The following is a 26,483-nucleotide window of genomic DNA, read 5'->3' on the forward strand; positions in this document are numbered from 1 at the left end:
GAGGCAGAGTCAAGGGGAAGCAAGGTCGTAACCAGAAGAAAAGGCATGTGCGTCAACTCAGTGCAAAGGTCAGGCGGGATGGGAGCTGGAGCCCAGAGGACAGCGGCCAGGAGCCTCCAGGGGCCGCAGGAAGGAAGCCAGGCACGGAGCCTCGGACAGTGCACTCCCTGCGCCCAGCCCAGGCTTGCAGACAAGCCCCTGATCCGTGGTCCCCCCCTCCCACCTGCCATCTCACGGGGATGCTCTGGGAAGGCCTGACGTCCTTCAGCCCAGACTAGCCTCACCTGCACATATCCACGTCCGCCAAGTGCTGTTGCCAAGCAGCTGAGCCATCCTGGAATGCCTGGCTCTCCTCGCCCGTCTTGCGTATAATGCGGGTCCAGGTGCAATTGCTCCTCTTCCTCCCAGATGCCTTCCAGGCCTGTCTACTTCTTATCTCTCCACACAAATGCAAGCCGCTTGGGCGGCGGGGGAGGTCATTTTTTAATATTTTTTAAATTGATTTCAGAGTGGAAGGGAGAGAGAGAGAAACACCAATGATGAGAGAGAATCATGGATCAGCTGCCTCCTGCATGCCCCCCACGGGGGATCAAGCCTGCAACCCAGGCATGTGCCCTGATCGGGAATCGAACCTGGTTCATAGGTGGCCTCCTGGTTCATAGGTGGACGCTCAACCACTGAGCCATGCCAGCTGGGCTGCTTGGGGGTTTCTTGAAGGCTGTGGTCCTCCCCCCTCCAGCAGTCCCCTGAGGGGCAGAGTGAAGGTTGGGACACATACACATACCTGCCTTTGCTACACATAATGGGTGAAAAGCATTTGATCGCCACGCCATCCTGTTGCCCCAGGATGGTGGCTATTCCTCCCAGAGGTAAGCTTCCTGCGTGAGGACTGAGCTGGTGGGGTCAGCACCAGGCACTGGGCACTGATGGCCCTGCTGTGGGTCAATGGAAACCTCCCCCTCTCCCTCCCGCAGCAGGCCTGCTCCGCCCCACCTCATCCGGCCCAGGCCTGCTGGGCCCTGCTCTGCCTCATCTGGCCTCCCCTCACCCAGCCCTTGGAGGGTCCAGAGAGCCAGGAGCCGGCATAAGAGGGGACAAGGGGAGGGGCTAGCCCGAGGCTGCCAGCAACAAGGGGCCCATGTCAGGGTGAGAGGCAGCGCTGAGGGGCACCTCCAAGGACAAACATGTCTGCTTTCTACCTGACCGACCTGCAGAGGCAAACAGCCCTGTGTGTGTGTGTGTGTGTGTGTGTGTGTGTGTGTGTGTCAGAGGCTCTGGGAGCTAACATTCAGGATGCATCCTGAGGCTGCTGAACAAAGGGGACAGCCTCTACTCTCTCCCTCCCCAAAGTGTTCTCCTCTGATGTAGCAGCCGTGTGGCCATGTATGTCCGGCTCTCCTGAGCCTCCAGCCTCATATACATACATGCGTACATACCACAGGGAAAGGCCCTGAACAGATTAAGCATTTTCATGCGTCCATGCTCTTTCCCATGCTGATCCACCGGCCTGGTATGACTTTCTTCCCTGCTCCACTCCTATTCCTTGTTTTCCTTTAATATATTTTTTATTGATTTCAGAGAGGAAGGGAGGGAGAGAGATAGAAACATCAATGATGAGAGAGAATCATTAATCGGCTGTCTCCTATACGCCCCACACTGGGGATCGAGCCCACAAGCCGGGCATGTGCCCTGACCAGGAATCAAACTATGACCTCCTGGTTCATAGGTCGACGCTCAACCACGGAGCTACGCCGGTCAGGCTGATGAACTCCGATTTCAAGACTCATTTCCAGGAGCCCCCCTCTTCGGAGCTTTCCCTGGTCCCCCTAGCCATGGATTTTGTGGGCCACTTGTTGAAGGCAGTCCTCTTCCTCCCAGGCCCTCAGCTACCATGTCAGTGATAACCCTCAGACCTAGAATATCCCTGGAAACCAATTGAGTCAGTTCATTCATTCATTCCACAGATAAGTGTTGGATGCCAACTATATTATGCTTCCTCCCTAAAGATAAGCTCTTAGTTAACATAACTAATCATCAATTACTACGTTGCAATGTATGTTTAGGAAAAGCTGAAATTCAGAGCAGGATTGAAAGAAATGCCATCAAGTAAGAATAAACTAAGGACCTGTGTCCATGTCAACTATGAACAGCTGGTGCTTGTTAAACCTGGCTCTGTCTTTGAGGTGGAATAAGCAAACACCTCTTCATGGAACCCCCAGCCCCGCCTGGACGGTGTGGCTCAGTGGTTGTTCATCAACCTATGAAACAGGAGGTCATGGTTTGATTCCCAGTCAGGGCACATACCCGGGTTGTGGGCTCAATCCCCAGTGTGGGGCGTGCAGGAGGCAGCCGATCAATGATTCTCTCTCATCATTGATGTTCCTATCTCTACCTTCCTCTCTGAAATCAATAAAAATATATATTTTTAAAAAACCCAGCCCCACCCACGCCTCACCTATACTGGAGCTCCCAAGCAAGTGGGAATGGTTGCGTTCCCTTTCCCTCCAAGACCGTCTTCTGCTGCTGGGCCCCCCATGTCATGAAAACTATAACTGGTAAAAAGAAAATACATCTGAATAAATACAGAAAAATTAATTTCAACAACATAGGATAAAGGTCATTCCACCAAGAAGATAGCACTCGTCATGTGCATTCGCTGAACAACAGAGTTGCAAAATATGTGAAGCAAAAACTGGTAGAACTGGCCCTGGCTGGTGTGACTCAGTTAGTTGAGCATTGTCTCATCCACCAAAAGGTCGCTGGTTCATTTCCCAGTCAAGGTACATGCCTGGGTTGCAGGCTTTATCCCAAGTAGGGGGTCTTTCCCTCTCTCTTCCTCTCTCCTAAAAAAAAATCAATAAAAACAGATTTTTTAAAAACTGGTATAACTGAAAGGAGGAATAAACAAATCCACAATTACAGTAGTTGGAGACTTCAACACTCCACCCAACTAGAGAGAAAATCAGCAAGGGTGTAGAAAAAGTCAACAACAACATCAATAAACAAGATCGAATGGGCATTACAGGACACTCTACCCAACAACAGTAGATACCTATTGTTTACAAGTACTCATGTCACAGCTAGACCATATCCCAGGCCATAAAACAAGCCTCAACAAATTGAAAAGAACTGGACTCATCCGAGTGTGTTCTCCAGTCACAACAGTATCAAACTAGAAATCAATAACAAAAAGCTAACAGAAATCTCCAAACACTAGGGAACTAAACAACACACTTCTAAACAATCCATGGGGCGAAGAGGAAGTCTGAAGAGAAATTTTTAAATACACCTAAATAAATGAAAATAAAACTACAATATAGCAAAATTTGTGAGATGCAGCTAAAGCAGTGCCGAGGAGGGACATTTATAGCAAAAAACAGAAAAATTGACTGTTTCTTTTTCTAGAAAGGAATTAATTTATCTGAAGTAGGACAGTGCATAGAGCAAGGGTGGCCAATTTGCCTTGACTTGCTCAATCAACAGTATCTGTCAGGCCCAAAGCTTGAGAAATATGCCCTTTAAGATAATGAAATCTGCTGATAGCAGGAAGCTGGGCAACTTTAGAGCTCTTACATTTCACTGGATCTAGATTTAAAATCAGAAGAGCTGCACTAGCCCGAGCCATTTTGGCTCAAGTGGATAGAGCATCAGCCCACAGACTGAAGGGTCCCGGGTTCGATTCCAGTCAAGGGCACGTGCCTTGGTTGCAGGCTCCTCCCCGGCCCGGACCCTGGTTGGGGCTCGTGCGGGAGGCAACCCATTGCTGTGTTTCTCTCACATCGATGTTTCTCTCTGTCTCTCCCTCTCCCACTCTCTCTAAAAATCAATGGAAAAATATCCTCAGGTGAGGATTAAAAATAAAGAACAAAATAAGAGCTGCACTGAACCTTGGGTCTACCTCAAACTGACCGAATTATTCCGAGCAAGTCATTCAGATGTTCTGAATGTTACTGAAATGTTGAACATCCAGCTCATAGGAATATTTGGGCATTAAACGATACAACGGACGAGAAAGAAAACAGTAAAGCTCTGTCTGAGCTTCCAGGGGCTGCCATAGCAAAGTCCCACGAACTGGGTGCCTTAAAACAACAGGCGTGGCCCAGAAGTCCGGGCTCAAGTCGGCAGCAGGGCAGGGCTCCCTCGGAAGGCGCAGGGGAAGGATCTGCTCAAGGCGTCTCCCCACCTTCTGGGGGGGTGTTTGCAATTTTGGGGCTCCTTGATTCCTACAGCTCTGCTTCCATCTTCACATGGGGTCCTCCCTCTGTGTGTCTGTGTCCAAATGTCCCTTTTTCAGCTTTTCCTAAGGACACCAGTCGGATTAGATTAGAGGCCCATACCACTCGGTATGACCTCATCTTAATTACATCTGCAACGATCCTGTGTCCAAATAAGGCCGCCTTCACAGGTACAGAGATTAGGACTTCAGGGTATGAGGGGAGGGAGACACAATTTAAACCGTAGCAAGTTCTATACACATTTGAACTTGGGCACGTGCGCATGCGTGCATGAGACAATGTGTCTCAACCTCTGCAGACGACCCCCGCCCTCCTCCCCTCCCCCAGTCTGCCTGGATGGCTCTGGAGGTGTATTTTACACCCGTGAAAGTTGGTGCACACCCATGTGTAGACACTGTGTGACCCCCCCCTCCCGACTCCTTGCAGTTATACCAGTTTTTTTAGATATGTGTTTGTTTTTGTTTTGTTTTGTTTGAATTTTATCGATTTCAGAGAGGAAGGGAGAAGGAGAGAGAGAGAGAAACATCAGTGATGAGAGAGAATCATCGATCAGCTGCCTCCTGCACGCCCCACACTGGGGATGGAGCCCACAACCCGGACATGTGCCCTGACCGGGAATGGAACCATTCATAGGTCGCCAATCAATCACTGAGCCACACGGGCCAGGCTTAAATATGTTTTTATTGTAGGGGGGGGTTGTGTTGTTTTTTTTAGGAAAGAGAAAGGGAGAGGGAGAGACCCCCTACTTGCTGCCACAGCGGAGCCAAGTCCAAGCCAGCAAATGTCTCCATCCTCCCCCTTAGGCCTGCAGTGTGCGCAGCAGCTCCTACCCCGGGACCCCTGCAGAGCCCTGGGACTCAGCCAGGCTCCTGGTGCGCAGGCGTGCACCCTCCCCGGGGAATTCTGTGCAGTCGCATGCACACTCTGTCCCTCGTCCTTCTCAGAGGTGCTGTGCTTATCTCCTCACTCCCAGATGACAAGCACTCACGCGAGGCTCTGGTTTCCGCAGTAACGGAGGCCCACGGCTGACTGGTCATGGAACCTGCAGCAGAGGTGTCCTCGGGACCACCCAGGCGATGACATGGCAGCTCGTCCTCCTCCCTCCCCTGTCCACCTTTCCTCCTCGGCACATGCCCAGCAAGCACCTCGGGGCTGGGCGGGGGGGGGGGGGGGGGGGGGCGGGACAGTCAGCCCCATCCTTAGAAAGCACACAGTCAGCCCTCAGAACAGAAACAAAGGTGGGGACAGGAGCAGCCATGGGCCCCAGCGGCTGCCTGCAGTGACACCGGGATGCGGTGGGCAGGTGAGGGGCAGTGGGAAGAGGAGGCTGGGGAATACCAGCAGGCCATCCAGGCCATCCAATAACGCCTGCAGGCTGTGGGGTACACCAGAGCCCAGAGAAAGGGCTCAAAGGTGGGTATCTGGGTGCCACCCCAGGAATTCAGAGTCCTCATCTGGCGGCAGAACAGGGCCACAGGAATGAGGAGGCTGCATGACGTGTGCCAACAGTGAGGGGGGAGGAGGGGGGCAGCCCCAAGGCGGGGCAGGGCCCTGGCAAGTGGCAAGAGCCACAGGAACAACCAGGCGGCCAGACAGCTGTGGGCCAGCGCTGGATAGTGGCATGCGCGGCGAGTCCCACACGTGGGCATGTCCCAGAGGCAGGCCGGGCTCCTGGTCCTCTCTGTACTCCGATGGACTAGCTCAGGGCCAGGCACAGAGCACGGTGCTGTGAAGGTCCACGTCGGGTTACACAACTGCCCGACTCAACAGCATTCGTTCAGGAATCATTGGTGGTGCCCAGGCCCAATGCCAGGTACACTGGAGCACAGAGGCACCCGCAGTGTCTGGGGCTCGCCAGCTGGCTGTGCACAAAACGAGATGACAGGCCCCGGCCAGCGTGGCTCAGTGGTTGAGCATCGACCTATGAACCAGGAGGTCATGGTTCGATTTGTGGTCAAGGGCACATGCCCGGGTTAAGGACTCGATCCCTGGTGGAGGGCAGGGCGGGGGGGGGGGGGAGTGCAGGAGGCAGCCAATCAATGATTCTCTCTCACCATTGATGTTTCTCTTTTTTTTTTCAAATTACAGTTTTTTTTATTAAGGTATTATATGTGTACATATCTTACCATTGCCCCTACCCCCACCCCCACCCCACTCCCATACATGCCCTCACCCCCCAGAGTTTTGCGTCCATTGGTTATGTTTATATGCATGCATACAAGTCCTTTGGTTGATCTCTTATCTTCCCCACCTCTCCCTAACCTTCCCACTGTAATTTGACAGTCTGTTTGATGCTTTACTGTCTCTGTATCTATCTTTTTGTTCAAGTTTATAATGATCTCTATTATCCATAAATGAGTGAGATCATGTGGTATTTTTCTTTCATTGACTGGCTTATTTCACTCAACATAATGTTCTTTAATTCCATCCAGGTTGCTGCAAATGGTAAGAAGTCCTTCTTTTTTATGGCAGCATAATATTCCATTGTGTAGATGTACCATAGTTTTCTGATCCAGTCATCTGCTGATGGGCACCTAGGCTGTTTCCAGATCTTAGCTATTGTAAATTGTGCTGCTATGAACATAGGGGTGCATATATCCTTTCTTATCGGTGTTTCCAGTTTCTTAGGATATATTTCCAGGAGTGGGATTACTGGGTCAAATGGGAGTTCCATTTTCAGTTTTTTGAGGAAACTCCATACTGTTCTCCACAGTGGCTGCACCAGTCTGCATTCCCACCAGACCATTGATGTTTCTATCTCTCTCTCCCTTCCCGTCTGAGATCAACAAAAATATGTATCTTTTTCGAAAGCACGAGATGACAGGGAAGTCCTACAACACATGAGAGGAGAGCAGGGTGGCACCCAAGGCCTGTGCTCTGAGCTGTGGGGGAGGAGGGGAGAGGTCTGCAGGCAGGGGCACCCTGTGTCCCAGGGCCCCAAGCCAAGAAGCAGCCTGGTGAGGATAAGGGCCGGGCCCAGTGCAGGCCCAGGGGTTCCAAGAGGGAGTGCGGGGTTGAGCCCCATTCCAGAGCCAGGCTGGTTGCAGAGGGCTGGAGAAAGATGCCAACATGATATGGCCCCTGTCCTCCAAACATCCTATCAACTCACAGAGGTGGCTCCCCGGCCAAGGACTGCAGGGGTCCAGGGCTGGGAGGACACAGCGGCCTGTGCCAGGCGGTCCCAGCGAAGGGAAGAAAGTGATATGCCAAGTAGATGGGGGCTATGATGTGAGAGGCAACAGGCATGGCAGGCGAAGACTTTGGAGGAGGATGGATGGCGGGAATGTGTTTTACACACTGGCCGAGAGCGAGTGAACTGGGGGCAGAGAGCGGGTTAAAGAGTAGCCGCACAAAAGACACATCTACCTGGAAACTCACATTGTGAGTTTATTCAGAATAGGACAAAGGGACAGGAGACATCCTGGTACACTCTGGAAGCCGCCTGCAGCAATCTGGGGCTGGAGGAGTGACCTGGGAGAGAAGGGCTGGAGAGGCGACAGGAGCGGTCACACAGGGCGTGTGAGCTGGCCACAGCGCTTGAACTTTGTTCTCAAGGCCACTGGGAACCATTGAAACTATTGAGGAGGGGAGTGCCTGAGGGCCTCTGCTTTAGGACAATCACCGTGTCCACCATGTGGGGGATGGGTGGGAGGGCTGCGCTTAGAGGCTTTGGACAGTGAGGAGGAGGTAGGGCCTGGCCAGGGACAGGAGGTAATACATTTGCAAGCTCTTTAGCTGGTAAGAGAGAGAGGCTGAACTGAATGCGACCCCTGAGGTCGCGATTTGGGTGACTGGAGGGGAGAGAGCGAGTTCCCTGTGGGACACAATTCATGTGAAAGGCCGTGGGCATCCAAGGTGGCCATGGCCAACTGGCAGTTGGAGCTGTAGGCATGGCCCCAGGAGATGCTGATGTCATAGTCATCACCCAAGGAAACAGCTGAGGTCATCCAGTGAGATCATAGAAGGGAGGTGAGTGAGGGTTGCGGGGCCTGAGAGAGAGGGGACAACAGGCCAGGGGAATGGGAAGACAACTGGGCACGTGGGACGTCGTGGAGGGCAGAGAGGGTGAGTGTGTCAGCAGGAGGGCACAGAGGGTCTGAGTGACAGCAAGACTGAAGCGGGCGCCTCTTCTGAGCCCGGACACAGGTGGCAGGGTACAGCTGCTGGGGGTTTGGAGGGAGGAAGGGCACAAAGTCCAGGTAGCTCTCACCTGAAGGCCCTTGATGATGGGAGAGACTGGCCTGAACTGGGCTCCAGGAGGCTGGTGGAGGCAGGGAGTGGCCGCTGAGGATTGTGGGAAGGAAGGTGGTCAGGAGGAAGTAAGGGATTCTACAGGCGGAAGGTGGGGCTCCAAGTAGAGATGGGGCCTGGGTCACCAGAGAAGCGCGGAAGAAGCAAGCGCTCAGATGAGGGCTGACATGGCGGGAGGGAGGCCGTGAGCCCAGAGCGAAGGCCCCAGGAGTGGACATGCCGCTGGGGGAGTGGACGGTGGCAGGAAGAGCCTCAAAGACCTTGGAGTTTGACAGGAAGGTGGACAAGTCACCTTGGGAAGCTAGGTGACACCAACTGGCATTGGGATCTGGGTGGTGGGTGTGGGAGAACATGCAGCACCCGGAGCTTAGGAGAGAGGTGGGCCACAGGGGTGCCTCCACTCAGAAGGCACGGGTGTCATGGGATTTTGAGAGCCATTTAGACACTTGGGCGGAGGCAAGGCTGGTGCCGGGAGGACAGGGACCAGCGGTGGCAAGGAGGCATGATGATGAGCGCCATGGGGGGGGGGGGGGGGGGGAGGCGGCAGGCGTGGCTAAGGAGACAGCATTCGGGCACCACAAGCCCCCCCCCTACCTGAAAACCACTTCTGGATACTTCTGTCTCTTGGAACCTGCAGAGCCTGGCCAGCCACAGCGGATGGACCAGGACCCAGAGCGGGAGCAAGAGGAGTCCGCCTCCGGATCACAGCAACTTTGATGCTTGGCAAGCCCTCCTAGCCTTATAGCCTTAGGGACCCCAAACCCGACTCCACCCCCCTTTCCCTTCTGGGACTGCAGAGCATGGGCCAGAATGCCACAGGGAAGCTGAGGTCATGATCACAGTCCCTGTGGCTCAGGCCAGCTCTCCATCGGCAGGTTGACAATTGGGCTCCATGTCACCCTCATGGTCCCCCCCCCCAAGCTGGCCCAGAGTGGGGGTTCCATGAAGACGGGCTTCTACTGCTTAGAAGACCAGTCTCGGATCACTGCTCCAGGTTGGTGACAGCCAAGTCAAACAGGATCCTAGAGCCATGAGTCTTAACGAAATGGCATTGGCAATGGGGGAGGGGGGCCAGCTGGGGGGGTACTGAGCACTCACCCAATGCTGAGGGTTCAGGATGAGACAGGAGACAGTGGGAGCTGATTCACCACACCACCCAGGCTCACTGTGACTGAGGACTTCCGGTCATCTCCAAGCAGGACAGTGAGGACCCCTGCGAGGGGCTCGGTGACTCATCCCAGCCCCGCTCTGGGAGGGCCAGTGTGGAGACCAGGCTGTATGCCTGACCCTGAGTGAGGGGCCTTAGCTGTCCTCTTCCCTCACATGGAATCTCTCAATGGATCTGATTGACCCCTCTGGCTTCGCTGCCACGGGGTCCTAACCGCCCCCCCCCTTCTTCTTGCCCTCTCTCTGCCCAGGGGCTGGCCCTTAGGGGCGGCAGGTCACGTGGTCTCAAATCTGGGCTGGGCGCTCTCAGGATGCAAATGAGTCACCAATGTGGGAAGCAGGTACTGCGGCAGGGTAATAGCTACTCTAAATTTAGACGGAAAATCCCCACAGAGTTGGCAGAAATATCCCGAGCCTTCCTGGTGGCAAGACTCTCAAGCAGGAAAGTGGGGAGGGGGCAGCAGGAGCTGGGGGCTCCATAGACGATGGGGGCAGGGCCAAGAAAGGGTGACAGAGGGGAAGGCCCTCATCTGGGCTGGGACGCACCTGCTCCAGAGGCCCGGGTGTCACCCTGGAGCCACGGCCTAGGGCCCCACCCTGGTGGGGTTGGCCTGGACGCAAAGGGGGACCAGGCCCTCTCTGCAGTCAATTCAGACTTTCTGGGGCAGCTCTCCAGGACCCCTCTTACTATCTGGGAGCTGCCTCCTTCCTTGATCTGGCTGGGTCTCTGCCCCCCTCCTGCTTGCCTGGCTCAGTCCTTGACCCTGCCTCTCAGTGCCTCAGTTTCTTCATTTCGAAGCTTCATCAAACGCTGCCAGAATGGTTAGTAACGGCTTGGTGGTGCCCGGTGTCCTCATTACCCACATGGTGACCAGGAGCTACGGTTCTCATCACCCCAGAGTTCTGGGATGGGGCCTTCCCTGCAAGCCAGGGGGGGAGGCCACACCTGCATCTCCCTCCCCTCGGCCAAGCAGCTCTGTGAGCTGGCCCTGGGTGGCACCCCTCCTGAGGCCTGGGCCCTGAGGACCCAGCCACCGTCCCCGCTTTTGTCACTATCTGACTCCTGCCCTAGAAGGAGATCCCTGCCACCCGCAGCTCTGGATTTGGGCTCCAACTTCACCAACGAGGCTGGAGGGCCTTGGGCAAGTCCCTGCCCTGGGCCTTAGCTGTCTCCCGCCCTCAATTATTGCAGTCACCGTGAGAGACTTACTAGGGCTTCCCGACCCAGTGCTGGGGCCACAGAGATGATCCAAGAGCAAACCAGAGGGTGGAGATACTCCCCCCCACACACACACCTCGGGATGGGGGAGAGGTGCACAGAGATGCTGGTGCACCCTGACCCCAGAGCAGCACGTGACCCAGCCTTGGCATCAGGCTTTGGTCTGGGTGCAGGGAGCCAAAGGGGGCCCAGGCTGGGCCTTGCAGTGTTGACAGGGGCAGGGAAGTGGTGGGAGGAGGCATCCAGGAGTCATCAGCTTCCTTCTCTCATCCCCTTCCACAGTGTGGGGGCTGGAGGGGCTCCCCAACTCTCTCCCCTCTGCCCTCTCGCCTCCCTTTGCCTGTCCAGCCAATGGGCCTGGGCATCTGGCTCCCTCCTTGTCTGAGGATTGTATCATCTGTAATGTATATCCACACACATGCGCCGCTGCTTGGGAGGACAAGACAAGGAGAAGGAACCCGCGCAGCTGGCTGGAGGGGGTTTATAACCAGGTTATTGAACCTGAACCTGAGCCCTCCTGGAATGGGGGTATTAATGGCTCCTGAAGCCCTGGCCTCTCGGAAATCAGGAAATCAATCTCTGCACAGGCTGGCTCGCGGCCTCCCCTCCCTCCTCCCTCACTCCCCCCTGCTCCTGCCTGGCACGGCCTCTCACCCCTTCACCTCGGCTGCAAGTGCAGATCTGGGAGCTGCCATGGGGCCATTTGCTTTCAAATATCCTGATGCAGCTCCGATGGGAGCGGCGGCGGGCAGGTGGGGCGCTCGGGAACAGGGTCTAGAATGTGCTTCTGAAGGCATGGCAACTGGTCTCACGTCTAGAAAATGCTGCCGAAGGAGCCTCCAAGGGGGGAGGGGCAGTGGTGGAGGATGGCAGCCTGGGGGGCAGTTGTCATGTGAGCAAATGACTTCAGCTGCAGCTATTGCTCTCGGTAGGACCAAATAGTTACCCAGAATTAAAGCCTCAGATGTGGGTGCATCCAAGTGCCAGGGCCCCACCGATGCGAGCGGGATCTCCATGCAGGGACCAGACGGGGTGGTGGGCCTCTCTCCTCAAAGCTTCGCTCGCATGTCACATGGCCCAGAATCGAGGCCTGGAAAAGGTGCGCCTGAACAGGGACTGTGCCTTCAGCCAAGGCCCAGCACAGTGCAGTGCGTCAAAACAGTTGGCGGGACCAGACTGACGACTTCTCCCTCCCAAGCAAGGCCCAGCTCTCTGCCCCTCCACCCTGCGAAGGACTGCCAGTTCCTGGTGCCCCGCTGAGAGCCTTGGGGTGCTCTTAGGAAAGGGGGCAGGGCTCCCGAGGAGGGGGTGAGGGCTGGAGCCGCGCAGTCACCCCGTCAGAGGTTTCTGTGGGGAGCAGATGGCACCTGAGCACATGGACTTGACTGCTTCCAAGATGGAGACCCAGCGGCGCCTTTATTTTTTTTTTTTTAAGTATGTTTTTTATCGATTTCAGAGAGGAATGAAGAGGGAGAGAGAAGTGGAAGCATCGATGATGATGAGAGAATCGCTGACTGGCTGTGCAGGGATCGAGCCCGCAGCCCAGGCACGTGCCCTGACCAGGAATCGAACCGTGACCTCCTGGTTCATACATAGGTCGATGCTCAACGGCTGAGCCACGCCAGGCTGGCCCGGCTGCGCCTTTAAAACAACCTCAATTCTGCCACGGCTGGCCTCGCACTCAGGTCCACTTCAAGAAAAGTCTCCATTTTATTCCTCAGCAGGGCACAGGCCAGGCCTTGTTAGCCAAGACTAGTCTCTGGGGATGAGGAGGGAGGTCCCATTTCCTGAGGTGGAGCAGGCCTGTGCCTGTGGAGCCCCTGGCCTGGCCTGGCCATTGTGTTCGCTTTCTTTTCCTCCAGCACCGGCGGGTCTGGTTGCCTGGAGAGCAGAGGCGCTGTGGGAGGGCTGGGGTGGGAGTTTTGCAGGGGTGGGGGGCAGCATCATTCAATCCAAATGTTCCTCCTCCAGCCAGTCAGCCCTGAGTCACTAAAAGCACAAGGTGGTGGGGGCGGGGGGGGGGGTGGGGGGGGATGTGGTTATCCAATCTTTCCAGAAACTCCTCTGTGAGTCAGCTCCCCAAGCTTTTGCCAGGGGGGGCAACCAAGTGGCCAGGCCATGGGCACAGCCACCATCTGGGAGGACCACCAAAGGGGGTGCAAGGCAAGTCCATCTTTTTTGGTCTCAGTGCATTTTCGTGTTTTTGGGCCGACAAAATGGCCCTGTTGCTGTATGGCACGGCTTTTGGTGTAGGTTTGCTTAGCAAAGTCCCCCCCCCCCCCCCCCGGACTGCAGGACAATGGCAGGGCTGTCACGGCACAGGGACCTGCACACAGCTTCGTTTGCTCACGGGTGTGATGGTGTTTTGGCGATTGCGGTTTCCCAGAGCCCTGATGCTGAAGAAGAAAAGACAGCCTGGCCCCGGGCGGAGGGGGAGGGGGCGGGGGCGGGGAGGGGGCTGTCTGGACCTCTATCTGGCAGATGCACCTACTAAGCAGGACCCTGCCCTGACTCACGCATCATGGATTCAAACTGCCACGAAACTAGGAGGGCCCTTGGAGATCAAGAGGTCCCCTCTCCCCAAATGTACAGGTGAGGAAACTGAGGCACCGGAGACAAAGCTGCCTCCTCTCTTTTCCAGGGGTAATGACTCAGGGGAATCAGCGCTGCCGCAGACACAAGCCAGGCAGCCAGGCAGCCAGGCCTCCCTTGTCTGCCCCTCATCCGTGGAGTGGCTGGCATCCCAGCTCAGCCCATCTCTTTCTAGACGTCATCTCAGCCAGGCCTCGCCTCATACTGATCTCCTTGGGCTGAGAAGGGAACCCCCAGCCGGCAGCCAGCCCTCGGTGGCCCAAGGCCTCATGCTGGTTCTCAGCATCCCTCAGGGCTCAGGCCAAGGCTGAGCCCCAGCTCACCGGCTACTGGCTTGGGAGCCCCTATGTGCTCCCCTGACCTCCCCCTCCCCACAGGAGTGAACAGTCCAGGAACCAGGGGGCCTTCTTGTCCGCACTCAGCCAGCCGTGGCTCTGGAACTCAGCGGTCTGAGCCCACTCGGGGGCTGTTATGGCGTCACCACCAGGAAACCACTGCCTCAGTTTCCCTCGCTATGACAGGGGCACAGTCTCCTCTGACTCCCAGGTTGACGGAAGGACAAAATGAGTTCCTTGATGGGGAGGCCGCGGCCTTTAGTGCACACTGACCCATTCCCACCCCTCCCCCTACGTCCTGGCTCCACCCTTTCCAAGCACCAGGGCTCAGATGCTATGATTTGCCAGAATCTGGTATGTGAGAGAGGACAGTGCAGGAGGGCATAGGGGGTGGGGGCGCTAACAGTGCCTTCGGCTGGACCTTAAGCCCTTTCCCCTGTGGCAGCAGGAGGTGGCCCTGGAGGCCAGGCTCTGTCCTCATGTGCCCCTTCGCTGCTTCTCCAGCGGGAAGCAAGGGTGCCAGCAGAGAGTCTTTGGTGCAAACCTCCCCCAGCCCAGGCCCAGCACAGGTCAGGGCTCCCTACCCCACTCCTGCGCCCCACGCTCGTAGTGGCCGGGGGGCTGCAGTGGGTACCCAGACAGGGGCCTCGGCTGGAGGAGCAGGCAAAGGCTTGCAGGTGGGAGGCAGGCGGAAGGGGGTGGGGAAGGTGGAGGGAGACGCCGGGCAGGCCGCGGCCCCTCCCCGCTCCCTCCCTGCGCGCCGCCGGCGACAGTGCCCCTCCTGGGCAGGGGGCGGAGAAGACGGCGACGGGAGGGGAGGAGGCGGCGGCGGAGGCGGGATTTGGAGTTTCCCTCCGCAGCAGCGGCGGCGGCGGCCCCTCGGCTCCAGGCGAGGCCGCCGCCCGAGGCTCTGGTGGCGCTCGGCGGCAGTGGCCGTGGCGCTTCCCGCCGCCCGGGCTTCGGAAACTTCCCGGCCGCCACGCGCGGAGCCGGCGCTGGAAGCCCAGCGGAACGGAGGTGAGCAGAGGTGAGCGGAGCACGCGGCGCCGGGCCACCCACCCCACCCCACCCCCACCCGGCCGGGCCGCCCTCCGACGTGCGCTCCTCCACCCTGCGCCCCCAAAGTCTTGCCAACGCACACCCCCACGGGGCCGACGCGCGCGCCCCTGCGAGACCCGCCTGGTCCTGCCACCGCACACCCCCCCCACATCCCGCCTGTGCGCCTCCCGTGTCCTCGGCCACGCACACCCCCTGCCACTTATGCGCACGCGGACCCAGGTCCCTGCGGTGCAAACAGCAGCCCCTAAACCTACCACCCAGCACTGTCCCCCAACTCAGGCCAGCCCCCATCCCAGCCCCTGCCACGCCTCAATACACACCCAGGCACATACATATTCCCAACACATCCCTGCTCTCTGCACTAACACAGCTCCCCTCGCCGTGCCCCCGCCATCTCCGACTCCCCATATGCTCATTACAGACACCCCACCCACATTCTCAGCCCAGAGACACTGCAATCCACCTACCCCAAGCGAAGCCCCAACACTAACCCACACCCCAGGGGCGGACACTCCCCACTTCCCTCAGCCAGGCCCACTCCCCAGCACACTCTCAGACCCCAACACGTATGCACACCTGCTGGATTCCCGCTCTCCAGCACCCCGCCCCGCCCCCCCCCCCAACAAATAGCCCTCAACAGCCCCCAGCACATCCCCGAGTCCCTCCCACCACCACCCCCAACACCTGGCACGCGGGCTCTAGAGGCTGCAGCATTTGGTGACATCCCTGCCAAGCGCCTCTGACTCGCCTTCGGAGGCGGCTTGCCATCCTGAGGGCCCCCAGGTGCCTCCCTAAACAGACTTTGAGTCTCCCCAGCGACTGGTTTGGCCTCTTCCCTAAGAGATAAAGAAGGCACTTGGGGCGCAAGGTACCGTGCTTAGATATGCGGGCGCCGGTGGGGGTCGGGGAGGAGGAAACGAGAGGCAGGCACTGATAGGGACGCAGTGCACGTAGTAGGTCGGTTCCGCGAGGACAGAATTCACGCCGTGCGTGTATGTGTTTGCGTGTGTGTTGGGGGGGGAGCGATATGTGTGCACGTGTGCTCGTGCGTGGGGGGTGAGGGGGGGCAGTGTGCAACCCGCTGAGAGAAAAAGCAGGAGCAGCACCCGCCTCGTGCAACAATTGGTTTCATTCATTCACGCCGCCTTTATTAATGAGCATTTCTTCCCTGAGCGCTAGGCTGGTGCCAGGCCCCGCACTGGGGGGCAGGGGCCAGCTTGGGGCCGGGCACACCCCACTCCTGCCTTGGAGGAACTCCCAGTCCCACGAGGTTGACCGACCAGGAAAAGCAGAAAGCCATCCCCAGCGGAAAGTGTATTTGGTGGAAAAGACACTGGATTTGGCAGGAACGCTGGCGCTGGGAGTTGTGTTCCCCTGGCCATGTGACCGGGCCGCCACAGCCGAAATCCTGCCACTGGGCCCGGCGGGAACCGGGCATTTCGGAATGGGGGGATGAAAGGGGAGGCGGGGCGTCGCATTCCGGAGGCTCTGGGGACCAGAGGGCACACGAGGCGCGCGAGGGGCCTACTGGCTGCAACAGTCCCGAGGCCTCCAAGGGGCAGTGGCCGGGCGGGGCGGGGTGGGGCGGAGGCCAGGGGCTGGGGCCGCGGGCAAAGCGCCCACCCTGCAGAGAGCTCGCGGAGGGGGCCTGAGAGGCCCAGGCACGCAGCCCACCTCCCCCCCTGCCCAGCCCACGGAGGGAGCAGGCTGGGGCAGGGTGGGCACCCTGAGTGGGCGCGGGAGCAGGCACTGCGGGGGGGGGGCGAGTGGGGGGCCTCCCGGAGAGGGTCGGGGGAAGGGGGCTTGGCGGAGCTCAGCCCTGCAGTGCGGAGGTGGCAACAGGTTCCAGTCGGTCCTGCTGCTGGCGCAGCGGGCGCTGCTGGCACCGGGCACAGAGCGCTCGCTTTCCCGGTTGGAGGGCTTGCCAGCAGGATTGGGAGCGAGGTGCCGGGGAGCCACTCTCAGGCATTGGGAGACAAATGCCCCATCACAACCCACCCTGGCGGGGCGGGGGGGGGGGTGCTTTGAGCCCAGCTTCCTCTCCCCTCACCATCGCAGAAGCTGCCTCCCTCCTCATCATCTTCCCAGCCAGCCTCCCGCCACCTCCTCCAGAAGGCCCTCTGCACAAGCACGCCTGGGCATCTCAGGAGCTCCTACCTCCCTAACAGTGGGGGTGGGGGCATGTGTCTCTCTCCCTCCCTGTCAGATGCCCCCCTCCCCCCGCCACTGCCTACAACACAGCCAAGCCAGGCACCCCAGGCTGGCACATGGCAGAACCTCTTGGTGCCTTCAGCCCCTGGCCACCCCGGGGTTCCATCCACAGGGGCATCGGGCCTGGAGGGAGCCCCCAGGCTTGGGGCCCTTGACCAGGTGGCAGCCTACCTCTGCCTCTGGGAGCGAGGATGGAGGGATAGGAGACCCTAAAAGACAGGTTTCCTGCCTAAGAGGATGTGCACGGAGGGACTGGGCCCTGCTCTGACCCCCACTGCCACCCCAGCTCCCCAAACTTGGGCATTGCAGCCTCAGAGAACTCAGGTCCGGAGCACAGAGGAGGGAGACCACAAACTGGCCCAGGGGATGGACCAAGACTGTCTGGAGTAAGGCACCTGGGGGTGAGGGGGTGAAGAAAGAGAAGAATGTGGACAGGATGCAGAGGAGGGAGGCCTGGGCTGAGGGAAGGGGGGACACAACCCAGCCGCCTGAGGCCCCCGGATGCTGGTGGTGGGACTCAATCCAGAGCCTTGGACATGGGAGGCTGTGGCCAGAGATTAGACCCAGGCTGGCGACCCACTGGGCCAGGGAAGGAGGAAGTGGGAGAGGGGCGACTTGAGGCAGCCCGGCTCTCCCCAGCATTACTTCTTGAGTTTTCTCATCTTACTTGGGTCTGAGAGGAGTCCAGTAGCTGCCCTAAACTTGACCAAAATGTTGGCCTTCCGGTGGCTTGAAGCCCTCCACTGTACATGGCCTGTGGCGCCCGTCCTATGCACAGAGTTCTGCCTTTTTAAAATATTTTTTAATTGATTTCAGAGAGGAAGGGAGAGGGAGAGAGAGAGAGAAACATCAATGATGAGAGAATCATGGATCAGCTGCCTCCCGCACGCCCCACACTGGGGATCAAGCCTGCAACCAGGGCATGTGCCCTGACCGGGAATCGAACTGTGACCTCCTGGTTCATAGGTCGACGCTCAACCCCTGAGCCACGGCAGTCGGGCAAGCTCTGCCTTCTTTGACTGAGTTCCTTAGGGTCGATTCCCAAAAGTGGCCAGAGAGAAGGAATTTCTTTCTAGCTCTGGATGCATATTACCACATTAGTTTCCAAAAAGGGCAACAGAGAATCTTCCAGAAGCAGCAACAGAGCAGCAGGCCGGTTTCACAGCACCCTTGCCAGCACCGGGTGTTCTCATTTTGAGAACATTTTACTAATGTAATAAGTGGGAAGTGTTACCTTGTTTTTGGTTGTTACCTTGGTTTTTTTTCATTTGCTTTCCTTCCGGGCCTGAGGTTGAACCTTGCCCCAAGCCTCTTGTACCCACTTGGGTTCCCTCCTTCATGCGGTCTTTTCTCGTGGCTCGTTGCCCATTTATCTCTCGGAGTCTTAACCTTTTGATCAATTTGTATGAGCTTTATCTTTGCTGTACATTTCCCCTCGACTCGGCCATTGGCTTTAGGTTTTAAGCAGAGAAGGGACATAGAACCAGTCTTTTCCCCACCCCATTTCATTGTCTCAGTACTTAGCACACGTGGTATTATCTTGTGTGGTCCCCTGTTACCTGCGGACCCGTTCCCCTAGCCTGAGAACTCTGTGCAAGCAGAGACCCTGTGTGCCCGCCTGGTCATCATCCTGTGTGCATGGAAGGAATGGAGGTCAGTGGCCTTTGCTGAACGAATGTTCTGGCGCAGGGCAGGCAGCGGGTGGTTGAGGTAAAAGGCCTGGAGGCAGGGAGAGAGCTTTGCAAGCTGTGACAGTGACCTGGTCAAGAGCTGGCAAGCACAAACCCTTGGCCAGAGCCGGGCAGAGAGGAGAGTACAGATGTCAGGCTTAGGTAGAAATTACTCACTCTGGACTAGGCAGCCGGGCAGAGGGAGAGGCTGGGGTGACTCCCGGGATCGGTAACATGATAAGAGCAGAGCGCTGCAGTTTGGAGCTGGGAGCTCGGAGCTCCTAGGTGCCTTTGGCCAGGCCTGTGCGAAGGAATGAGGGTGCCCAGAGGCGGCCCTCTGCCTGCCTAGCCCTCCAGCCAGCCTCGGGCAGGGTTCTGGGCCAGGAAGCAGCAACAGGTTTCTGGTCCTGTTTCCTCCTCCCCTGATTTCAGTCACACACACACACACACACACACACACACACTCCCGGTAGCCCAAGGGGTGGCTATGGTGAGCCCACTATATAGATGGGGCCACTGAAGTCCAGTCAGGGGACATGATGGTCCAGGGTCGCCAAGTGAGTAGGCAACCTCTGGGGCAGGGGCACTGGGCTCTTGTCCCCACCCCTCCCCCTGCCTCCGGGGGGCCTGACTGGCGCCGGCCAGGGGAGCTGTGGCTGGCCCCCTGCTGGGCCCCTGACCTGCCCTTGGCCTCTGCCCTGGCCCAGTCCCGCTTGGGTGGAAGTCCCAGCTCAGCGCGCGACTTGCGGGGAGGCCCACCCAACTGCCTTCGCTGGCACCCGTTGGCTAGCTCGACCCCTGAGCCCGCCCCCATAGCCCCGCCCCTCTAAACGGTAACTCCTTGTCCAAAGGCAGCCGCTTCCAAGGTGGAAGCCAGGTCCTCTGCTCAGCAGCCAGCGCGCCTGCGGCTCAGGACTTTGCTTCCACGTGCGCGCCTGCTCGGCCGCACTACCTTCTTCCCAGAGGCCCAGCCCGCGGACACCCTGTCCGAGGATCGCGCTCCGAGTCCCGCGGTGGCCCTGGCCGAGGCATCGGCACAGGGCCACCCGCGGGGGGATCAAGACTCAGGTCTCTCTCCTTTTCTTTCCACCCCCCCCCCCTGGACTGGCGGGTTGCGGGGAGCGGGGGGCGGGTGGGTACCGGGGCTGGATCAGCTCCGAAAGGGCCATCGCCTCTACCCCACCTCTAGTCCCTGGGCCCACCTGGCCGTGGGGGAGACCTGGGTCTTGAGCCCCTCTCACACGCACGCGCCCCCGAAGTCTGAAGCGCGAACTTGGGGAGTGATTTCGGGCAGGCCGAGCGAGAAACTCAGAAGCAAGGAAGGTGTGAAGGAAGGCGGCCGTGCGGGGCTTTGGGGCACCCCAGGAGAGGCTGGGAAGGAACCCACGGCTCTCAAAGGGGCCGTGGGATGCCCAGCTTTACTCTTCTGGGGGACCTCTCACACTTCCTTTCTCGGGGCGGTGAGCGGCGACCAGGCACCCCGGTGGCTGCCTCGGGTGTTCTTTGGGGGCGCAACATGCCTTCTGCGCGTCCTCACTGTGGGAAGGGCGCGAGAAGAGAGAATCGAGCGGTGGAGGGGGTGTCCCTGCGGGCGTCCTGGGCGCCTGCCTTCGGGACCTGGGGTTGACTTCCCATCCTGACCCCCTGGGCTCACGCCCTGTGGCAGCCGGGCGCGGAGGACGCCGGCTCTCACCACACGTGTCTCCCCTTCTCTCCGCAGCGCCAGCGGCCCGACGTGCCAGCAGCCGCGAACCCATGGAGGGTCTGGGCCGCTCGTGCCTGTGGCTGCGCCGGGAGCTCTCGCCCCCGCAGCCGCAGCTGCTGCTCCTGGACTGCCGCAGCCGCGAGATGTACGAGTCGGCGCGCATCGGCGGGGCGCTGAGCGTGGCCCTGCCCGCGCTGCTGCTGCGCCGCCTTCGGCGGGGGAGCCTGTCCGTGCGCGCACTCCTGCCGGGGCCGCCGCTGCAGCCGCCTCCGCCCGCTCCTGTGCTCCTGTACGACCAGGGCGGGGGCCGGCACCGGCGCGGGGATGCCGAGGCCCAGGCTGAGGCTGAGGCTGAGGAGTGGGAGCCCGAGTCGGTGCTGGGCACCCTGCTCCAGAAGCTGCGGGAGGAAGGCTACCTGGCATACTATCTACAGGGTACGTGCGAGCGGGGGGAGGGGTGGTCACCAGCCTGGGGCGGGGGCGGGGGCCGGGGTGGGGGGGGGGGGGAATCCCGACCCTGGGAGGCAGGACCCCACCTTCAGAGGGGAGTCACAATTCATTTGACCTTGAGCGATCTCCGCTCTTTTTGTCTAAAGTGGAGGTGAGATACCCTCCCCTGAGTGTGACCGTGGGCAAGCCCTTCCCCCTTGGGAGCCTCAGTTTCTGAGTCTGGAAAATGGGTAGAAAGGGGCTGACCCGGCCTGGCTCCCAGGCTTCCTGAGCTAGTAATGCCGCCTACTGCAGCTGCTCAGCCACGGGTAAGGAGGCCAGCGACACAGGACAAACCCTGCTCTGCAAAGGCAGGAAGTGGGGAGAGGGAGAGAGAGAGAAGCAGGGAAGGCAGAAGGAGGCCTGAGAAAGCAGAGACCTCTCCCCCCCTCCCCCCCCCCCCAGTCATGGCAGGGCTGGATGGAAGGGAGACAGGTTGATACAAGCCCACTGTCTCCTTGCCGAGCCACACACACACACACACACACACACACACACACTCACACTCCAGAGATCCAGGGTAGGGACAGGGCTTCTATGAACTTACAGAACCAGTTGTCCCCACCTCCCCATGGAGGAGGGTCACTGGGCTGTGTTCCCTTGCTCCCTTCGGAAGGCACGGGGATCTAGAAATCCACAGATTGCTGCGCCTCCAGGCCCCCGCCCCAGCCTGGGGAAATAGAAGCTCCTCTGTAGACCAAGGAAATGCCCGCTTCTTGGGACTTTGGGACCATCCAGGTGGAATGTCCCGCTCTCTCCCGGGCTCCCCTCTTCTTGGGGTCTCATTTCACCCCTGAAGAGAGCACAGAGATGGCTGTGACCTGGCCCCTGCCAGCAGCGCACTCCTGGTCGAGCCAGATAGGGAGACACCCAGGCAGAGGACTCACGTGGGAACCTGTAACTGATGGCTGTAGTCCCCCTCCACCACCACCCCACCACCCCCACCCCCGAGGTTAGCAGCGCATCTAGACTCTACTGAGCCCTTGCGCCGGCCTCGGCCTGGCCCTGGAGGCGTGAGGTCCTTTTTGGATGGCTGTGCCTCGGCCCAGCGGCCACAGTGAGCACTTGCTGTCCAGCAAGTAACCAACAGCACGAGGTGAGGGTGGCTGGGCGGCCCATAAGCGCACCACACGGCGACGCCCATCTAGAACAGGCTGCCGGCTTCTGAGTCCCCTTTGGGGAGAGCTGCAAGACCCCTCAGGGGTCGGGCTCTCTGGGGCTGGTTTCCCTGGTTCGGGGGCCAGATCAGCAGAAACCTCCTCTCTCCCTCCCAGGTGGCTTCAGCAGATTCCAGGCTGAGTGCCCTCAGCTGTGCGAAAGCAGCCTCAGCAGCCGTGGCGGAGCCGGCATGGCCATGGTGCCCAGCCCGGTGGTGGGGCTGGGCAACCTATGCCTGAGCTCCGACTGCTCCGACGCGGAATCTGAACCCGACCGAGACTCCCTGAGCTGCGGCCTGGATTCGGAGGGTGCCACGCCCCCCCCATCGGGGCTGATACCATCCTTCCCGGTCCAGATCCTGCCCAACCTCTACCTGGGTTGTGCCCGAGATTCGGCCAACGTGGAGAGCCTGGCCAAGCTAGGCATCCGCTACATCCTCAATGTCACCCCCAACCTCCCTAACCTCTTTGAGAAGAATGGCGACTTTCACTACAAGCAGATTCCCATCTCGGACCACTGGAGCCAGAACTTGTCCCAGTTCTTTCCTGAGGCCATCGCGTTCATTGGTGAGTCCTCCCTGGCCTCCCCTTTCTCCCTCCTCCGCCAGGCCTGGCTCCTGGCCTCTCCCATCACTTGCCCCTCTCCCTCATGAGGGCTCCCCCCGGGGCTCAGCGGCCATCCCCAGAGCCCAAAGCCAGGATGGTACTTGTGGGGTCAGGCAGCACTGGGGCCAGAAACCCTCGGGCTGGGCAGGGCTCCCAGGCCAGCCTGGCCAGGGCCACCTGACTTGGAGGGTGGGACGGGGCGGGGGCTGCGAGGGCCCCTCTGGAAGACCACTGGCCTGCCCCTCACTCTGCCCCCCAACTCTGCCCTGCCTAGATGAAGCCTTGGGCCAGAACTGCGGGGTGCTTGTCCACTGCCTGGCGGGCGTCAGCCGCTCCGTCACCGTCACCGTGGCCTACCTCATGCAGAAGCTCCACCTCTCCCTCAACGATGCCTACGACCTGGTCAAGCGCAAGAAGTCCAACATCTCGCCCAACTTCAACTTCATGGGGCAGCTGCTAGACTTCGAGTGCAGCCTGCGGCTGGAGGAGCGGCGCGCCCGCGGGCGGGGCAGCGGGGGGCAGGAGTCCGCCACCTCGGACCCGCCCTCCTTCTTCACCACCCCCACCAGCGACGGGGTCTTTGAGCTCGACCCCACATAGGGCCCCATCCAGTCCTGTCCCCCAATGGGTGCTCCCGACCACCCATGCGCTGCGGGGGGGTGGGGGAGAAGAGGGAGGGAGGGAGGGAGGGAGGGGGCTTAGCTGTCAGCGGGGGGAGGGGGGAGGGGGGTTGGGGGGGGAGAGCACAATACCTCATGCGGGGGCTGTGGGAAGAGGCAGGCGCTGGGAGCCTCCCCAGGAGAGACCCGCCCTGCCCACTTGAAACATCCTCGGGAATCCTATTAAATGTGCCTCTGGGCTGGCTGGGATCCCCGGCCTGACCCTCGCCGCTTTGGGGCGGGACCTCGCTCCAGAAACTGCCTCTTCTGCGACTGTTACTTTTTTCTTTGGGGGGGGGGGGTTCCCATTCCGAGGGACCATTCCCGGTGGCGGCCTGTCCCCAGGCCCGGGCCCTGTGCTCTGCCAGCTCAGCTGGGCCCTGAGCCTCCCTGTGGTCTCCCCCTCAGGAAGGGCATGTGCCTGCTCCGGCCACCTCATTTGCCGCAGGGACCTGCTCGCAGTTGCATCCCTGTCCCCAAAGGGCTGCTTATGGGAAGGGGCTCGCCACCACCACCAGGGCAGCCACCTCCCGGCTTCTCTGCCCAGGGCTTCCCAAGGGGATGCGGACTCAGAGGGGCCGCCATCCGGCGGCCACGGGGACAGCCCGCCTCTGGGTGGCTCCTTGCTGGGCAGCACCCCTGGGGAGATCGCCGGCCTGAGAGCCATTGGGAGGGTTCCCAGCCGCACATCTGGCGCCCTGACTGTTTATCCACTTGACATTTGAAAAGATGCTTTTTTTTCCCCTCTCTCCCAGATGTCTTGACGGGATCACTGGGGCTCTTTGTGACTGAGGGTGGTCAGGCTGCCACCGGAGAAGATGGGGTCTCAGAGCAAGAGCTGGAGGAAGGGGAGGGGAAGAAGAAGGCCTGGATTTTGATGCCGCGGTACACACACACACACACACACACACACACACACACACACGGCCATTCATTGCAGACACACCCCTCGTGGGCAGTGGGCAGCGGGCGGCGGCACTTAACACACACCCTAACCCTTGGGAACCCAACCCCACAGTTGCTTTCTTGAATTGTTCCTGAATAAACGGTTTCTGTAAGATTCTGAACTGAGGGAGGCTGCTTCCTGGGTACCTTGGAGGGTTTGGGGAAGGGTGGGGGTGGGGGGAGGCCCAGGGAAGCGGGGGGGGGGGGGGGGGGGGAGACATACTGCGCCGCTCAGGGACTCAAGCGCCACCGGCCCCCCATGTCATCATTTCCCATCTGGCGCCTGCACCGCCTGTCGGCCCCACCTCTGGCCAGGTCCCCCATTTACTCACGACCCATTGAACCCCTACCTGCCACGCACGGCTAATGACCAGGACAAAGCAGTGAACCAGAGGCCTGCCACTTGGAGCCAACTTCCGGGAGGGGGAGCGAGGACACTAAACAACAGACCCCATAAAGCAGTAAATGGCACCGGGTGTCCAGAGTGGCAGAGATCAGGGGAGCAGAGGCCAGAAGTGACCACGGAATGGGCAGCTACGCCCCAAGACTCGGTGCAGAGTCAGAGCCTCGGCAGGAGGGGATGGGAGCCACAGAAGGGCCTGAGCAGGGGAGGGAGGGACAAGAGCAGACTTGCATATCCCATCATCTGTCCCTCTGGCTGATAAAGTGTGGAATTTGGATCTAAAAGGCCCAGCCCTAGCCGGTTTGGCTCAGTGGCTAGAAAGTCAGCCCGCGGGCTGAAGGGTCCTGGGTTCCATTCTGGTCAAGGGCACATACCTGGGTTGCAGACTCTGCCCCCGGCCCCCGTTGGGGCACATGCAGGAGGCAACCAATCTGTGTCTCTCCCACATCGATGTCTCCCCCCTCCCCCCTGCCCGCCGTCTCTCCCCCTCCTTCCCCTCTCTAAAAATCAGTGGGAAGATATCCTCGGGGGAGGATGGACAACAACTAAAAAGCCCAGGCTGGAGGCCAGGAGAGCCTGCGGGGGCCACTGAGCCATCTGAAGTGATCGGTGGGCTTGCTCCTCCCTGGCCCCCCAGCCTCAGCTCTGAATTCCTGCACACCGTGGCTGAGCGGTCCTTCTCAAGTCAGAATCCCCAGCCACAGAGAGATGGCGGGAAGCAGAAGGGAGCTGGAAGGTGGGTGGGAGCAAGTGCTGTAGGAGAACACAGCGGCGACTTAGTGAGCAATGTGGTCAGCATGTCCAGGGAAATCTTCCGGGTCCAGAACCCCTAAAACGTAGGATGAAATCTAAAGACGTGGCATGGATGGCTGAGCTGGTAGGAAAATAAGAGAAAGCCTTCGAGGTCAGCAACTATGAGGATATTTGTGTCAAGAGGAGTGAGCCAGCTCCGGGCTCGCTCCTGTCCGTGGGAAATCTACACCCAGGAGCCCAGGGCCACTGCCTCTTCCTTGGACACCTTCTTCCAGTGGCTCTCCAGACACCACCCATGGGAACCAAGAGACACCTGGGCCCCCCACATAAAGCCTGTACTCTCGCCGGGCAATGTTCTCCGTAGGTGTGGCTGGCAGAATACTGGCCCCTATAGACGGCCACTTCCTAGTTCCAGGATCCTATGAATACAGTCCCTTATATGGCAAAAGGGACTCCGTGGATGTGATTAAGTCAAGGATCTTTTTTTTTTTTTTTCAGAGAGGAATGGGGAGGGAAAGACAGAGAGAAACATCAATGATGAGAGAGAATCACTGATCGGCTGCCTCCTGCACAGCCCCTACTGGGGATGCGCCCTTGACCGGAATCGAACCCCGGGCCCCTTCAGTCCACAGGCAGATGCTCTATCCACTGAGCCAAACCAGCCAGGGCAAGTCAAGGATCTTGAGATGGGGAGACTGTCCTGGACTATCCGAGTGGGCCCTAAATGCCATCACATGCATCTTCATAAAGGAAAGGGGGAGGCAGGAAAGTGAGAGAAGGAGGTGTGATGATGGAAACATGGGCAGCGCCAGACAGAGAGAAGACGCTTCACCGCTGGCTTTAAAGATGGATGAAGGTGCCACAAGCCAAGGAATGTGGGCGGCCTCTAGAAGCTGAAAAGGGCAAAAAACAAAAATGGTTTCATCCCTCGAGCCTCCTCAATAAAAGTACCTCTGCCCTGGCCTGGGTGGCTCAGTTGGTGGAGCATCATCCCATACACCAATAAAAGGTTGCAGGCCCTAGCCGG

The 26,483-nt window shown here is 59.2% G+C and overlaps 1 protein-coding gene across 3 annotated transcripts; it reads left to right on the top strand.

The window, feature by feature from the left end:
• Positions 1–14,661: 14,661 nt before the first annotated feature.
• DUSP9 (dual specificity phosphatase 9) lies at positions 14,662–23,357 on the top strand. 3 transcript variants are annotated; one of them, XM_079765328.1, is made up of 4 exons: positions 14,662–14,816; positions 20,460–20,879; positions 22,208–22,657; positions 22,971–23,357. In XM_079765328.1, the coding sequence occupies exons 2-4, from the start codon at positions 20,495–20,497 to the stop codon at positions 23,294–23,296; spliced, it is 1,161 nt and encodes a 386-aa protein (XP_079621454.1). In that variant the 5' UTR covers positions 14,662–14,816; positions 20,460–20,494; the 3' UTR covers positions 23,297–23,357. The 3 variants fall into 3 exon arrangements, with proteins under 3 accessions (XP_079621454.1, XP_079621453.1, XP_079621452.1); XM_079765327.1 differs by having other exon boundaries at positions 14,667–14,826; XM_079765326.1 differs by lacking the exon at positions 14,662–14,816 and adding an exon at positions 19,580–19,807.
• Positions 23,358–26,483: the final 3,126 nt, after the last annotated feature.

This window comes from Cnephaeus nilssonii (assembly GCF_951640355.1).
Source record: "Cnephaeus nilssonii genome assembly, chromosome: X".
In the NCBI taxonomy this organism is placed as follows: domain Eukaryota; kingdom Metazoa; phylum Chordata; class Mammalia; order Chiroptera; family Vespertilionidae; genus Cnephaeus; species Cnephaeus nilssonii.

Coding starts and splice junctions, on each gene's coding strand:
- DUSP9 (XM_079765328.1), top strand. CDS start 20,495: ATGGAGGGTCTGGGCCGCTCGTGCCTGTGGCTGCGCCGGGAGCTCTCG. Junction 20,880..22,207: donor CCTGGCATACTATCTACAGG/GTACGTGCGAGC, acceptor TCTCCCTCCCAG/GTGGCTTCAGCAGATTCCAG. Junction 22,658..22,970: donor TGAGGCCATCGCGTTCATTG/GTGAGTCCTCCC, acceptor TGCCCTGCCTAG/ATGAAGCCTTGGGCCAGAAC.